Below are 16,564 nucleotides of genomic sequence, written 5' to 3'. Positions count from 1 at the left end.
GCAAGGAGAGGGCGTAAGCCATGCTTCTAGGATGTAGGACTGGAGACACTATTGTCACTCCCAGAAGGAAAAGCACCAACTGCACTGAAGAACCGTGCCCAGGTCTTCACCCTGGCTTTGTTGGCGTGGGGATTGTCGATGGATTTACAAATTACTACACATCAAAGCCCAGTGCTCCTAGCATGCAGAATGCAGTTTGGTATTTCCTCTTTCTGAATAATTGTTTCAGAACACAATATATATTACCTCAAAACATAGGAAGGTCTCAACAAGCAGGGGTAGCCCACAGACTTCGCAAATTCCAATGCCTCGTTCTAATGAACAGAAACAACAACAAAATGCATGAATAGTGTAAAGTGGTCAATAAAAATGCAGAATGGTATCATTAGAACAAGTGGTAACTCAACTCCTTTTATTCTTCCTCTCAAAAGACACCATTAAAATGTAAATTGGATATGGAAATACATAAAATTTCTAGTTTCTAATTCTAAATATCAAATCTAGTTCAAAAATAGTGTGAACCTCTTTTCATTGTCGGAATCTTAATGAGAATACTCCTATCAATTTATAACCCCCACTTAACTGCAATCATGGAAATACAGCGACTTTAAAAAGTAAATTCACTCAGCATAGTGTATTCTATCTGCCCTGCAGTTAACATCCGCAGTAGCTAGCATTCAGGTCGTGACTTTTCAAAAGGAAATGTTAAAAACAGACACGTGATTCTCTTCTTACCAAAGTGTTAACAGCTTTCCATGGTGCCTGAGCCACCTTCAGCTCATCCAAGACAGCTGAGAAGATGGAACGATCCTCAGCCCTGTCAATCTGCAGAGGGCTCGTGCCCATGATCTTGACGCCATTCTTGTACAGGGGGACCGCCAGGTTGTTTGGAATCTGGCCCCCAACTGATATGATGCAGCCACCACACGCCTGAAAAATATGTCCTCTTATCAGCTATTGGATGATGAACAACTGGGCTAATACTACTGCCTCCATTTCCTTACCGAAAATGTGGAACATGAATGTGATATTTTCATTATTCCCATCAATGGATAATATTAAGTTATGCCACAGAAAGATAAACGGATTTCGTCCTGACTTTCCAGGTACACACACATGCACACACACACTAGTCACTCAGTCTTGTCCACCTCCTTGCAACCCCATAGACTGTAGCCTGCCAGGATCCTGTCCATAGAATTCTCCAGGCAAGAGTACTGGAGTGGATAGCCATTCGCTTCTCCAGGGGATCTTCCCAACCCAGGGATGGAACTTGCGTGTCCTGCATTGCAGGCAGAGTCTTTACTGTCTGAGCCACCAGGGAAGTCCCCAGGCACACAACATCCAAATCTTTGATAAGACTCCTGGAAAACTACATGTGATTAGCATGAAAGACTCCTGTATATGATTACCAAATATGGCTTCCATACAATTGCATGTCAATGTATGACATTTGCACGTGTGGCAATTAGAAAATCAAGTCAATGAATATTTTCATCCTGTGCTTTATATTATATTCAATTAATTCTTGAACTACTGTTGTAATTTCCTGAATGGATACAGATCTCTCCTTTTAACACTCATCTCTGCTGTTCTTCTCCATTCCAGCACTTCATATTTAGATTGTGCATGCGTGCTAAGTTGCTTCAGTCACATCCGACTCTTTGTGACCCGATGGACTGTAGCCCGCCATGGACAGGCTCCTCTGTCCATGGGATTCTCTAGGCAAGAATACTAGAGTGGGTTGCCATTTCCTTCTCCAGGGGATCTTCCCATCCCAGGGATCGAACCCACGTCTCTTACGTCTCCTGCATTGGCAGGTGTGTTCTTTTACCACTAGTGCCAAGTGGGAAGCCACAGATTCAGACTAATTGTTCACAAGACTCCTCACCAAGTTACTACTGTATTCAGAGTTCTCCAAATGTTTCTGTTGCCTAAAGGGTAAAGTGTTAACTCTTTACCATCGGGGCCATTAAGGCTTTCCAGTCTTATCTACAATCACTCCTCTCAGCGCCAGGAAGACCACCTACCCCCGTCACCACCTACATGCATTCCCACCAGCAAGCTCTCTCACTGCTTAACCTTTTCCGGCCTTGTTTCCTTCCTTCCTTCTCCTTCCCCTTATCTAAACTAACCACCCCTGAAGTGCAGTCTAAATCCTAATTCTCACTTTGACATCCTCTCCCCTTCACTGCTGCCTTGGTACCTGTCTACAGTACCCATAACTGATTTTAGTTCCTATTTCCTATATAAGCAGTCCTTGAATCATTAACATTAATCTCCTATGAATAGTCAAAACACTAAATTTTTTTTTAAGCCCACAAAATCTCAAATTTCTCAAGACTAGTGTTATCGAGATGATGGGGGAATCAGTGAGGGACGGTGGGGAATTGGATTTGGACTTAGAAGTCCCTCCCCTTCCTGGTTCCCTCTGTGAAACTCTCCCTGGGGTTCCATCCCCTAGTCTATAAAATTAGGATAATAATACCTGCCTACTTCATAAGATTTCTATGTATGTAGATCAAATAGGGTAATAAACATTAAAGGTGTTACACCTTGTAAGCATATAAATAAGACATTATTATTTAATTAGAAAATATTACAATATCAGATAGGCCATTGATCTTGGCATAATTTATCTTTGCCTTAACAACCTACAATTGAATATTACTGAAGTAATAGATGGCACTAGTGTTAAAGAATCCACCTGCCAATGCAGGAGACATAAGAGGCACAGGCTCAATCCTTAGGTGGGGAAGATCCCCTGGAGGAGGAAATGGCAACCCACTCCAGTATTCTTGCCTTGAGAATCCCATGGACAGAAGAACCTGGCAGGCTACAGTCCATAGGGTTACAAAGAGTTGGATATGACTGAAGTGACTTAGCACACACACAAATGTTTTTTTGTCAGTTTGAAATTATTCTGAAATATTACTGAAAGGGGCAAAACTAATTTCTCTCTGATAAGAGAAATTATATACTGCCTAAGCAAACACCCTGCAATTGAGTACTTAAATGCATTGTAAACATTATGGAAAATAACAGTCCACATTTCTGCATACTTATGAGTACACTTAAGCTGCTTTTATCATCATTTTTATGTTCACTATTTATTTTTTGCAAAACTTTTAATAAAAATTATTCTCTTAACTATAGTATTTTTATTTGCTTATTATTTTAGTTTATTAGTGGCATTAATATTTTAGAGACCTAGAAACTAATTCTTCAATTAAATATTAAATATATACAAAAAGTCTCTTATGTGAAAGTCTTCAAAAATAAATTCTAAAATTAAGGGAGAAGTAACCAGCTATGAGCAAATATTAGAGTCAATTGGACTAAAATAGGCATTTAAAGATGAATTAAAAAGCTGTGTATAATAAATATATCAGTAGTTTAAATAACTCTATGGAATTGATTTCAATTTTTCAATAAATTAACAACTTTATAAATAATAATATAAACTGCTGCTCCTGTTTTGTGTCCAACTGTTTGCAACCCCATGGACTGTAGCCCACCAGGCTCATCTGTCCACAGGATTTCCCAGGCAAGAATACTGGAGTGGGTTGCCATTTCTTTCTTCTAGGGATCTTCCAGATCCAAGGACCAAACTGGGTCTCCTTCTTGACAGGCAAATTCTTTATCACTGAGTACCTGGGAAGCCCCATAATATAAACTACTACTACTTAAATACGTTGTGTGTGTGCATGCTAAGTCACTTCAGTCATGTCTGACTCTATGACCCCATGGACTGTAGCTCATCAGGCTCCTCTGTCCATGAGATTCTCAGGCAAGAATACTGGAATGGGTTGTCATGCCCTCCTCTAGGGGATCTTCCCAATCCAGGGATTGAACCTACATCTTTTATGTCTCCTGCATTGACAAGTGGATTCCTTACCACTAGTGACACCTGGGAAGCCCATTTAGTACATTACTATACATCTAAACTACATTTTGACCTTCATGGTTTTCACTCTGAGGCAGTTATTACTTATCCCTATTTTACAGCTAAATAAACAGGCTTGGTGAAGGTCAAGTGACTTGCCGATATTTCTTACCTAGCAAACACAGAATTACTTGAATGAGATTCTGCATATTGTAAAGCAGCTGCTGCTACTGCTAAGTCACTTCAGTCGTGTCCGACTCTGTGCGACCCCATAGACAGCAGCCCACCAGGCTCCCCCATCCCTGGGATTCTCCAGGCAAGAACACTGGAGTGGGTTGCCATTTCCTTCTCCAATGCATGAAAGTGAAAAGTGAAAGTGAAGTCGCTCAGTCGTGTCCGACCCTCAGCAACCGCATGGACTGCAGCCTTCCAGGCTCCTCTGTCCATAGGATTTTCCAGGCAAGAGTACTGGAGTGGGGTGCCATTGCCTTCTCCATAAAGCAGCTATGCTTACCTAATATGCCAAGTCTAAATTTGAAACCAATCCTGTTTTTCTGGCTTGTTTCAAAGGTGGTGAATGTTAAAGGGTAGAAGAGATATTTCTCAAACATTCTTTCTGGGAAGTAGTAGATAGAAACACTTTCACTCCAATATCCTATTCTCATCATTGACCTCCAAAAATAAAGACCATTATTTGGAAGACAAATCATATCCATAGGAATGTTTTAGAGTAATGGTGTGATGGTTGAGTGCAGATTTTGCCTGCACAGCAAAGGGAATTCAGTAAAAGAGAACGTATTTGAGGGATGAAGTTAATAGAGGAGAATTTTGTGGAATAATTTTATCTTAGATTGGTCCCAACTCTAAGCACAGAGCTTGTAGAGACTAAGAGAAGAGAATCTGGTATCTACACAGATGAATTAATATCATATACAATCACTTACACTTAATTTCAAGTAATTTACTGAAGCAAAATATTCTAAAATGCAGATTTGTTTCACAGATTTCTAAATATGTTAGGCCTAAAATAATTCCACTAGGCTCCCAAAGTTCTACTGATCTTACCTAAACATGTTTGTAGCTTAGTTTCCTAGTTTTTAAACCTGATATCATGAAGCTAAGGCATTACCTTACAAAAATATTTCTGCAATAATTTTTAAGCTGAAATCACACCACAAATTTATTTTTAGTGGTGAGGAATTAACAGAAAATACTTCAGATGTATTTCAGATCATTTCAGTTTCTTTTATATATGAATCACTTAGGTCAGTCCTTATTTTACAGACAAATTAAATGTTTTAATATAGACAGAATGCAATATAAGAAAGTTTGTCTTACTAACAGATATACCATTTACTTCACCAAAAAATAGCCCTGATTTTTGTAATTTCATGTATTTTCTCTAATTTACATCTTCATTATTTATATATCCATCAGTGAGGTTGCACATGCATTATATTTCAGTAATTCACATTTTAGTAAAACATTTGTAACATTTCAGACAGAATCTTAAGATTTAATTGCAATGAAACCAATTGCTAGGAGTGAAACCCAATTCTAGTTTAGAGTGATCCATTCCCTGAGGTATTTTGTCTATCACTAATTCATGGCTGTCACTCTTTCATTCACTTAACTCAAGCTGTGGTACAGAGGTACCACTGTCTATTATGCATATGATGTGCTTAGTTGCTCAGTCGTGTCTGACTCTTTCCAACCCCGTGACCCATTTGCTGACTGTAACCCGCCAGGCTCCTCTGTCCACAGGATTCTCCAGGCAAGAATACTGGAGTGGGTTGCCATGTCCTTCTCCAATACATACGGCATCAGGTGTTAAAATTAGGAGAATTAAATCATTAATCAGAGTACATCTTTATAGGGTATGATCCAGTAAATTATACATTGTAAAAGAAAAAAAAATACATAATCAGGACTCAAATCATACAGGACATCATAAAGTGTCAAACATGTTGCCTGAATTTTTAAACTCGACCTGTTTTTTAATGAGCAAATACTAAAAGAATTAAGAAATGGGTCCTAAGTAGGGTTTGGAAGTAAAAGAAAATAAATGTGATTTGTTTATAACTTTTCAAACCATGAGTCTCCAAAGAAAGAAAGGGAAATGTGAAGTTAGAAAGGATCTGTGAGAGTCTCCCTTATCATCATAGTCTATAAAGATCATTGCATAACCCATCACAACTGAAGCAACTTAGCAGCAGCAGCAGCATCCCAGGGAAACAGATCTAACAATAGATCTAATTAAAAAAGGGGCTTCCTAGATGGTGGGGTGGTAAAAAATCCATCTGCTAATTCAGGAGATGCAAGAGACATGGGCTTGCTCCCTGAGTTGGGAAGATCCCTTGGAATAGGAAATTGTAACCCACTCCAGTATTCTTGCCTAAAAAATTTCATGGATGGAGGAGCCTGGCAGGCTACAGTCCATGGGATTTCAAAGAGTTGGACAAGACTGTGTGACTGACCACACTAATAAAAGAGAAGATCAGTGTTAGCACTTCTATAAACAAAGTAATTATTTTCAACTCATATACCTCAATATAATTTGAGAACATCTTTTTCCTTTTTAAGGAGTGTCCTAAACAAAACTGAACCAGGCAAAAAATATCATCCATCAAAGCCATGTAGATGGCGTGCTAAGTCACTTCAGTAGTGTCCTAGTCTTTGTAGTCCCCCAGGATCCTTTATTCGTGGGGATTCTCTAGGCAAGAATGCTTGAGTGGGTTGGCTTGCCCTTCTCCAGGGGATCTTCTGACCCAGGGATTGAACTCATGTCTCTTAGTCTTCTGCATTGGCAGGCAGGTTCTTTACCACTAGCACCACCTGGGAAGCTTTATAGATGGCAGACACCCACTTCTCAATGTCTTGGCTCTTCTCCACACTCACACACCAAAACATTAAAAATAAAAATGCAAAGCTCTTCTCAGGGAACAGAATCCATGGATACAATCATAAGGAATTAATGACTTCAGTTTAAAGTGTTGCCCTTTACAACTACAAAAAAAAAAAAAATGCCTGAAGCTAAAGGGATATATCACTACAAATTTTTCTATTAAAAAAAAAAAGAAGAAGAAGAAGTGGGAAGGAGATTTCAGCATTTCTAGCATCCTCTCACACTCAACTTCTGATCCAGACGTCCCTCCAAAGCAGCCTGCTTTTCTCACAGGGCACATCACTTTTCTGACTTCCCCTTAAGGTTTTCTTTCGAGGTGCTCCTTTGATGCCATGGAAACAAGCTTGGTCCTGAACTCGACCAAGTGACCTGGACCAAGGGACCTATCATATTTTCTATCATCCCATGTAGCTATGTATCCTTGGGAAAGCCTATTGCCCTTCTAAGTGACTCAAATGTGTGCTTTTAAATAAGATTAGACGTGCTTCCAATTTTCTTCAAATTTACTACTGAATGCTTCAGTGCTTTCCTGATCACCAGGGGCATCCAAGGTCGAACAAGGGCAGCCTCCTGAAGGTTGATGCACACCCCTTATGAGAGACAATGCCTGTAAAGCCTGCTGTGAGGAGATACATAACAACCTTATACAAGGAAATGTATACACAAATATATATACATATGTGCCTGATATGTGCATGTGATATATTAAAATCACATTTCTTGTAGGGTAGCATAAAGAATATATCAATGGTATACTGTTCTTATGGTCTTCAACACAACATTTAAAATTACCTCAGTATATGTAGTGGCATTAAAAAAAAAAAAACAATTTTAGCTTCAAATAAGGGCCAGTTTATTTATTTCTATCATACTGAATTCAGTTATAAAAGGACTTCATTAGCATTCATATGTATGAAGGCAACTATAGAAGTTTTTCATCTTTCCTTAAACCACTTCATACAGAAATCATTAACTACATGTTAAATGCCTGCCACTATCACTTGTAATGCTTGTTAATATTTTTTAATAATTATGTAACTTTTCAGATATTATGTCATTCAGATCAGATCAGATCAGATCAGTCACTCAGTCATGTCCGACACTTTGCGACCCCATGAATTGCAGCACGCCAGGCCTCCCTGTCCATCACCAACTCCCGGAGTTCACTCAGACTCATGTCCATCGAGTCAGTGATGCCATCCAGCCATCTCATCCTCTGTCGTCCCCTTCTCCTCTTGCCCCCAATCCCTCCCAGCATCAGAGTCTTTTCCAGTGAGTCAACTCTTCGCATGAGGTGGCCAAAGTACTGGAGTTTCAGCGTTAGCATCATTCCTTCCAAAGAAATCCCAGGGCTGATCTCCTTCAGAATGGACTGGTTGGATCTCCTTGCAGTTCAAAGGACTCTCAAGAGTCTTCTCCAACACCACAGTTCAAAAGCATCAATTCTTTGGCACTCAGTCTTCTTCACAGCCCAACTCTCACATCCATACATGACCACAGGAAAAACCATAGCCTTGACTAGACGGACCTTTGTTGGCAAAGTAATGTCTCTGCTTTTGAATATGCTATCTAGGTTGGTCATAACTTTCCTTCCAAGGAGTAAGCGTCTTTTAATTTCATGGCTGCAGTCACCATCTGCAGTGATTCTGGAGCCCAGAAAAATAAAGTCTGACACTGTTTCCACTGTTTCCCATCTATTACCCATGAAGTGATGGGACCAGATGCCATGATCTTCATTTTCTGAATGTTGAGCTTTAAGCCAATTTTTTCACTCTCCTCTTTCACTTTTATCAAGAGGCTCTTTAGTTCTTCACTTTCTGCCATAAGGATGGTGTCATCTGCATATCTGAGGTTATTGATATTTCTCCAGGCAATCTTGATTCCAGCTTGTGTTTCTTCCAGTCCAGCGTTTCTCATGATGTACTCTGCATATAAGTTAAATAAGCAGGGTGACAATATACAGCCTTGATGTACTCCTTTTCCTATTTGGAACCAGTCTGTTGTTCCATATCCAGTTCTAACTGTTGCTTCCTGACGTGCATACAAATTTCTCAAGAGGCAGATCAGGTGGTCTGGTATTCCCATCTCTTTCAGAATTTTCCACAGTTTATTGTGATCCACACAGTCAAAGGCTTTGGCATAGTCAATAAAGCAGAAATAGATGTTTTTCTGGAACTCTCTTGCTTTTTCCATGATCCAGCAGATGTTGGCAATTTGATCTCTGGTTCCTCTGCCTTCTCTAAAACCAGCTTGAACATCAGGAAGTTCACAGTTCACATATTGCTGAAGCCTGGCTTGGAAAATTTTAAGCATTACTTTACTAGCGTGTGAGATGAGTGCAATTGTGCGGTAGTTTGAGCATTCTTTGGCATTGCCTTTCTTAGGGATTGGAATAAAAATTGACCTTTTCCAGTCCTGTGGCCACTGTTGAGTTTTCCAAATTTGCTGACATATTGAGTGCAGCACTTTCACAGCATCATCTTTCAGAATTTGGAATAGCTCAACAGGAATTCTATCACCTTCACTAGCTTTGTTCGTAGTGATGCTTTCTAAGGCCCACTTGACTTCACATTCCAGGATGTCTGGCTCTAGGTCAGTGATCACACCATCGTGATTATATGGGTTGTGAAAATCTTTTTTGTACAGTTCTTCTGTGTATTCTTGCCATCTTTTCTTAATATCTTCTGCTTCTGTTAGGTCCATACCATTTCTGTCCTTTATCGAGCCCATCTTTGCATGAAATGTTCCTTTGGTATCTCTGATTTTCTTGAAGAGATCTCTAGTCTTTCCCATTCTGTTGTTTTCCTCTATTTCTTTGCATTGATCACTGAAGAAGGCTTTCTTATCTCTTCTTGCTATTCTTTGGAACTCTGCATTCAGATGTTTATATCTTTCTTTTTCTCCTTTGCTTTTTGCTTCTCTTACTCCCAGTTTTATTTCAATGTCTCAAAGGTAAGGACCTGGTTTTACAGCTCTCTATCCTCCCTGAATATTTCTCCCTTATGGCAGAAAGCAAAGAAGAACTAAAGAGCCTCCTGATAAAAGTGAAAAAGGAGAGTGAAAAAGTTGGCTTAAAACTCAACATTCAGAAAACTAAGATCATGGCATCTGGTCCCATGATTTCATGGCAAACGGATGGAGAAACAGTGATAGACTTTATTCTTTGGGGCTCCAAAATCACTGCAGATGGTGACTGCAGCCATGAAATTAAAAGATGTTTGCTCCTTGGAAGAAAAGTTATGACTAACCTAGACAGCATATTAAAAAGCAGAGACATTACTTTTCCAACTAAGATCCATCTAGTCAAAGCTATGGCCTTTCCAGTAGTCATGTAAGGATGTGAGAGTTGGACTATAAAGAAAGCTGAGCACTGAAGAATTGAAGCTTTTGAACTGTAGTGTTGGAGAAGACTCTTAAAAGTCCCTGGGAGTGCACTGGGACAACCCAGAGGGATGGTATGGGGAGGGAGGAGGGAGGAGGGTTCAGGGTCGGGAACACATGTATACCTGTGGCGGATTCATTTTGATATTTGGCAAAACTAATACAATTATGTAAAGTTTAAAAATAAAATCAAATTAAAAAAAAAATCCCTGGGATAGCAAGGAGATCCAACCAGTCCATTCTAAAGGAAATCTGTCATGAATGTTCATTGGAAGGACAGATGCTGAAACTGAAACTCCAATACTTTGGCCACCTGATGCAAAGGAGCTAACTCATTGGAAAAGACCCTGATACTGGGAAAGATTGAGGGTGGGAGGAGAAGGGGACGACAGAGGATGAGATAGTTGGATGGCATCACTGCGTCGATGGACATGAGTTTGAGTAAACTCTGGGAGTCGGTGATGGACAGGGAGGCCTGGCGTGCTGCACTCCATGGGGGTCACAAAGAGTTGGACATGACTAAGTGACTGAACTGAACTGATCTTGCTGAACCTGAGTTTTAGAAGATACTCAAGAAATATTTGTAGAATATGTACTTGCTTTGATCCCCACCAGTTTATCTAAAATGAATAAAGAAATTATGAGAAAAATCTGGTCAGTGAAAGAACTGGAAATTGTGTATATTCTACCTAATGGTTTGTGTGCTGTGTGCAGTTTTGTCCAACTCTTTGCGACCCCATGGACTGTAGCCTGCCAGGTTCCTCTGTCCATGGGATTTTTTAGACATGAATACTGGAGTAGGTTGCTATTTCCTCCTCTAGGAGATCTTCCTGACCCAGGGTTCAAACCCTCATCTACTGTATTGGCAGCCAAATTCTTCACCACTTAGCCACCTGGGAATCCGTACCTAATGGTTTCGTTTCATTATATTAAAAGATTAGTAGGCCAGGCCTAAATAGAAAACTATGATGATACATTAATCCTAAATTTGTCTATTTCTTTTCACAGTAATAAAATCATCACATTGTTCCAACACTATATTTATACTCGACAATGCGATCTCAACCACAAATCTATGTTACCATCACAAAACCTACATGTACCATGTTTTAACACTCATATGATTCATTAACAAAAATAACAAAGATGAAGCACAGAGGATTTAAATAACTGGCACAAATCAACAAATTTTCAAGTCAAAAATTTAAGTCTTATGGCTCCAAGTTAATTGTTTTTTCCTTAAGTGACCATATTTTATACATAGGGATGATTAATTAATTATAACAGCATCAAAAGGCATGACTAAAATTTTCAAGTAGGCATTTTTTTAATTGTAAAATAACTTGTTAACCTAGGATCATATAAACCCACAGTGAAGATACACTCTATAATATTGGAGTGGAAGTAGAAGAGAAGGCTATAATGCTACCAAAATCATTTAGAATGAACTCATTGATTTTTACACTGAAGACTAACAGCTTCATCTGTAGCACAAAGAATTAACCAGTCTTTTGTGAATAACAAACCTGTCTCCTCTGAGAAGTGGTCATCATTAAACCACAACAGGATGTGAACTAAAGAGAGGCTTCTTATCGTGGGTCTCCATGATCAATTAAATGGCTTTACAAAATATCTATTGGGGCGGTCTTATGCTAATTAATATGTGTCTGGCACATGTTACCAAGAAGAATTTTCAGTATAGATGGAATGCTGAGAAAGAAAAGGTGTATTGTATATGAAAAAGAATTACTCTGTGCCACGGCCTCAAGAATCTAAGGCTGGGGTGATTATTTTTCAGAGTTTCATTACTAAATTAGACAATGGAAGACACCAGAAGCTCTTTCTCTGAAGGTAACTTGCAATATAAATCCACATATATGGATACACATATATAAAGTATGCATTGTATATATTTTTATTCTTTTTTTTTTCCTTTCTTACCTCCTGATGGTAGATGTCTAGGATTCTTTCCAAGGACAACTCTTCAAAGTACAGTCTGTCACACTCATCAAAGTCTGTGCTCACGGTCTCAGGGTTACAGTTCACCACCACTGTCTTCTTGCCAAGCTGACGCAATGTGCGGATACTGGAGACGGCACACCAATCAAATTCCACACTGCTACCTACAGAGACAATGAAATTGGGGAGAGAGGGGAAGAGAAGCCTGAAGTTATAACACAAAGAGAAGCAGAAATATATTGCCAGTCAGTCAATGCTAAGGGAGCTAATGCCCTTTCAATTTTTTTCCAAAATATAAATGTCAGATCTATTGATATTATGCATACTATTTCCTACTATATTATTAGTAGGAAAAACAGGGACTCGTTAAACCACAACGACGGGTTGGCTTGCTTTGTATACTAAGTTCTGCAAGAGGTAATCTCCATATTTGGAACATTCAGAACCTCAAAGTTAATGGAGGAGAACTATAATAATAATTTTTACAAACCTCATTTACTGAAAAGAAACTCAAAGTGAACATATTGACCTCAGCACACATAATAAAGTTTGTGATCAGAACACTTGAGTTCTTGTTTAAGTCCTTCCACTTACCCTGCTGTCTGAGAGCCAAACCCAATGATCCCTGAGGTGCCTTGCAGCTCTGACATGTCTTGATTGATTGGAAAGTCCTGGCCTTTCCAAGCATATCCTTTTAAGCTTGGCAAGGCCACCCCATGCAGAGTGAGTGACCTTCTAGGAAGTGATTTGATGTATAATAATGGCCTAAATGCCTCAAAATATCACCTCTACTGGGATGCCATAGAACTGAAGTTCAGGGATTTGTACTAATCCTTTGCATTAGGACTTTGTCTCCTAAAAATGCTTGTCAGCATAATAAGTTGTCCAAATATAGTAGCATGTTAAATCTCACTATCAATTAAGTACACAATTGACTATTAGCTCAGCTAATCTTTCTTAGACCCTAAAGTAATGTAGAATGGTTGCATAAATTAGGTGAAATTTGAAAAGGAAAGAAGAAAGGTTTAGAGAAGGGTAGGTCCTGGTGAAGGTGTCCAAGCTATTTAAGCATAAGATAAAGTGGCAAAGGTATAAACACTTTTGGCCTACTTTAAGGTTTGGCCAAAAATTGGCAAACTACCACTTCCTGAAACACTTAATTGTAAAAACTGTAATAAACTCTATGTTTAAAGTACATTTAAATCATATGTTTCATCATTTCCATATTAGAACACCTTGCAGAGGCTAGATGTTAGATATACTTGCTAAGAAACATCTATTTAAATATATACTTTGTAACTGTAATAGATCTTGATTCATTATTAAATATCTAATTTTAAGTGACTGGGAGAAATACAACAAATTCTGGTGAGAATGTTTTAATTAAACTATGTGATACTCTTCCTGGGTCTCAATGAGATGAGCTCTTTGCATCTGATGTCAACCCACGTCATATGTTAGGTCAGACATTGGATCTACAAAAATGATTACTCTTTTATGTATAAAGTTATTGAGCAAATACAGATCTTGGTGAAAATTATGCAGGAAGATAAAAAGTTAATGTGTAATTCACTCCCCAACCCCAGTAAGAGGCTAAGTTTAGCTCATGAGAATGAAAATGAAAAAGGGATAACAAGGTAAAAGGGAAGGAGATGGAATTTGTGGTTGAGACCTACATTTGAGTCCTACTTCTTTCATTTAATAGCTATATACATTGGGATACATGGCTCTGAACCTCTGTTTCCTAATTTGTAAAATTTTTATTTTGACAGCTTTTACTTTACATAGTTCTTAGAATAATGGAATTAACATATGTGAAAAGTACTACATAAACTGAAAAGTTCTGTGTAAATATAAGTTATCACTTTACCAATGTGATATGGACCACAGCCCAGCACCATCATTCCATGATCATCAAAATTGATATCATGCTCCTAAGGGGGAGAAAAAGGAAGATGTGGCAATTATTATGTTATTCTTCCCTCTAATTCAACTGTGTCATGCCTTTGAGTGTGTCTTTCTCATTCTTTCTCTTGTTCATATGCATCTTCTATTAGTCTTTGGGAATCCATAAGTATAAAATGTTATATAAACCCTACTTATTTGTAAAAAAAAGTATTCAGTATTTTCAATTAGCCATGAGAATACAGTATAATTTTATGTTTATGTCACCAGTCTTTTTTTATTAATTTATAATGCTGTGTCAATCATATAACCATTATCTTTATCTCTCCACTTGTTTTATTTCATCATCTTAAGGCAGTTCTTAAAAGACTGAGTACAAAAGTACATCATCATATTAAATTCAAATGATGTCATTTTTATTTACTAAATATACTAGTAAATAAACCATCTACTAAATGTAGAGCTTTCTGCATTACAGAACTTTGGCAGTTCTTACCTGACCATTGTAGGTAACATAGAGGTAGTTTGTTACTGATGGGTATTCTGCAGCCAGTGTATCAATCTGAAAGAGAAATAAATACATATGTAAAATAAATACATACATACATGTGGGTTTTTATTCCCCCTTAATACAATTTTTTTCAAGAAGGTCATGAATTTTTTTTTTTGGTTCTGCATTCATATTCCTTTAATGCCCATTTCTATCAAAGAGAAAGACAAGAAAAATGTATGTATCATCCAGTTGCTTTCTAATTATAGAAGGGAGAGCAGAGAAAAAAACAATATGATTTAGCTATCTCTTGGGCAATGAATGACAATACACATTACAGAGTATCAGATTACTAAGTATTAGCTCTCAGGAACACAAGAAAATGCTCATATAGTCAACTGGTTATCAGGAAAACTTACCCAACCATCTGTCTTAAGCAATTACAAATAAAACATAAAACCAGAACAAAATGATCTATATATATGGATGTCTTTGGTTTGCAGATTAATGCATAGGACTGAAGTTACCTATGGCACTGCGCAGTGGGATGACTTAAATACCACAAAGCATAGACACGTAGGGAAGGGGACTAGATCTCATTGAACATATTTGGGGAAAGTAAATCAATTCAGCTCTCAAGGACCAGGAGCTCAGCTTAGTGAGCAAGATTTTGGGGCCAACAGGGCAAACTAATGTAAGGCAAGTGAGAAGGAAGAAAGATAATAATTGCTGAGTAGAAAATATTCAGCATCAAGTCCCAGACCTAAGGTTATGTGTGTGCCCCCTGAGCACACAGAGAAAAGCCAATGATTTTAAAGGACAAAAACCAGCTGGTGGTACTTTAAGCCAAAGCATCTCTTCTCCTAAAGGCCAAAAAGAATCACAACGGTACACCTATGAAAGTTCTAGTGTGATTGTCATGAATACTAGATGAGCTCATTATGCCCAGCCCTATCACAATGAATACTAAATGAACCATAATGATAGGGCACTTAAAATAAAGTATTACCCTGTAAAAAGCCAGTGCCAAAAGAGATAACTATTCTTTTCAAGAGAGTTAGCCACTACACTAGGGCATTTCAGGCCCTTCTATTACACTAAGGATTTCTCTTACTACTGATATATTTGCACATGGGTCAAAAAGTAGAGGAGAGGTCATTTTAATTTTTTTTTCATTCAGGCCAAGAAAATCATGTTCTCACTCTTCCTTCTACATCCCAATGCCCCTATCCTTTCCCCTTTAAATCATAAATCAATCCTGTGCTGAATAAAATAAGTGACGTCATGTGCATCGGTTGAACAAGTAAATTCACTTTCGAATTCCACCTCTTTCTATTAAAAATGGCTCTGTGATTGGTACCCATATTTTACCCATGGAATCCTAGGAAGAAAGACAAAGTCCTTTATTCCTTTACCTGTTTAACCCAAGGATGAATGTTTTTCTTTAACCTCAGCTCTCTTGTCTGGGCCTCAGTCAGCCCAAGGCATTTTGAAATCTGCTTGTCTGAGAACCCAATTTCCTTTGCCTTTTTCAGGGTTTCTTCTGTAATGGACTCACTAGGATTTAATGAAAAAGAGAATTCAAGTTTAGACCAGACACAGTAAGAAGCAGTGAACTAGTCAATTTTGAAATCACCAGTCTCCTTATTTTCCAACTTTCCAAGTAGGTCTGCTGACTTTTAAAAATACACAAATAACCCACTAAGTGGTCTAGGCTCTATGAGGTGCCATTAGCAATGCCAGCTTTCAAAACATGTGGTTTCCCACTCCCACCCTATATATCCTCTTCTCTTCTTATTTTCTGAAAGGTGGCTTCTTCATCTACGGTCCTAATGAAGTTGTTCTTTCAAAAATAGTCAGGACCTTTTAAACCCAAGAGCACTTTCTTAATTTTCACCCTCGCAGTCTGTCATCACGTGACCCTTTTGATGTTTCATTCCTTAAAAATATATGTCTCTGGCAATAAGTTGCTTCTCACCCTACTTTATTACAACAACAATTTACTGTTTATTCTCTATGGCTCTGTCCTCTGTTGCCT

General features: G+C 38.3%; 1 protein-coding gene across 1 annotated transcript in view; it reads right to left on the bottom strand.

The window, feature by feature from the left end:
• CPS1 (carbamoyl-phosphate synthase 1) overlaps positions 1-16,564 on the bottom strand; it is a 121,896-nt gene that overhangs the window by 35,533 nt on the left and 69,799 nt on the right. Inside the window, exons 21-26 of the mRNA XM_055574458.1 lie at positions 15,942-16,083; positions 14,533-14,598; positions 14,002-14,065; positions 12,114-12,295; positions 736-930; positions 247-314 (exon numbers count right to left, since the gene is read on the bottom strand). Coding sequence (XP_055430433.1) covers positions 247-314; positions 736-930; positions 12,114-12,295; positions 14,002-14,065; positions 14,533-14,598; positions 15,942-16,083 — 717 coding nt within the window. The remainder of the gene's footprint in view (positions 1-246; positions 315-735; positions 931-12,113; positions 12,296-14,001; positions 14,066-14,532; positions 14,599-15,941; positions 16,084-16,564) is intronic.

The sequence above is a fragment of the Bubalus kerabau genome, chromosome 3 (assembly GCF_029407905.1).
Source record: "Bubalus kerabau isolate K-KA32 ecotype Philippines breed swamp buffalo chromosome 3, PCC_UOA_SB_1v2, whole genome shotgun sequence".
Taxonomy (NCBI): Eukaryota; Metazoa; Chordata; class Mammalia; order Artiodactyla; family Bovidae; genus Bubalus; species Bubalus kerabau.
The sequence above is the reverse complement of the archived record's forward strand: the minus strand, read 5'-3'. Positions and strand labels throughout refer to the sequence as shown.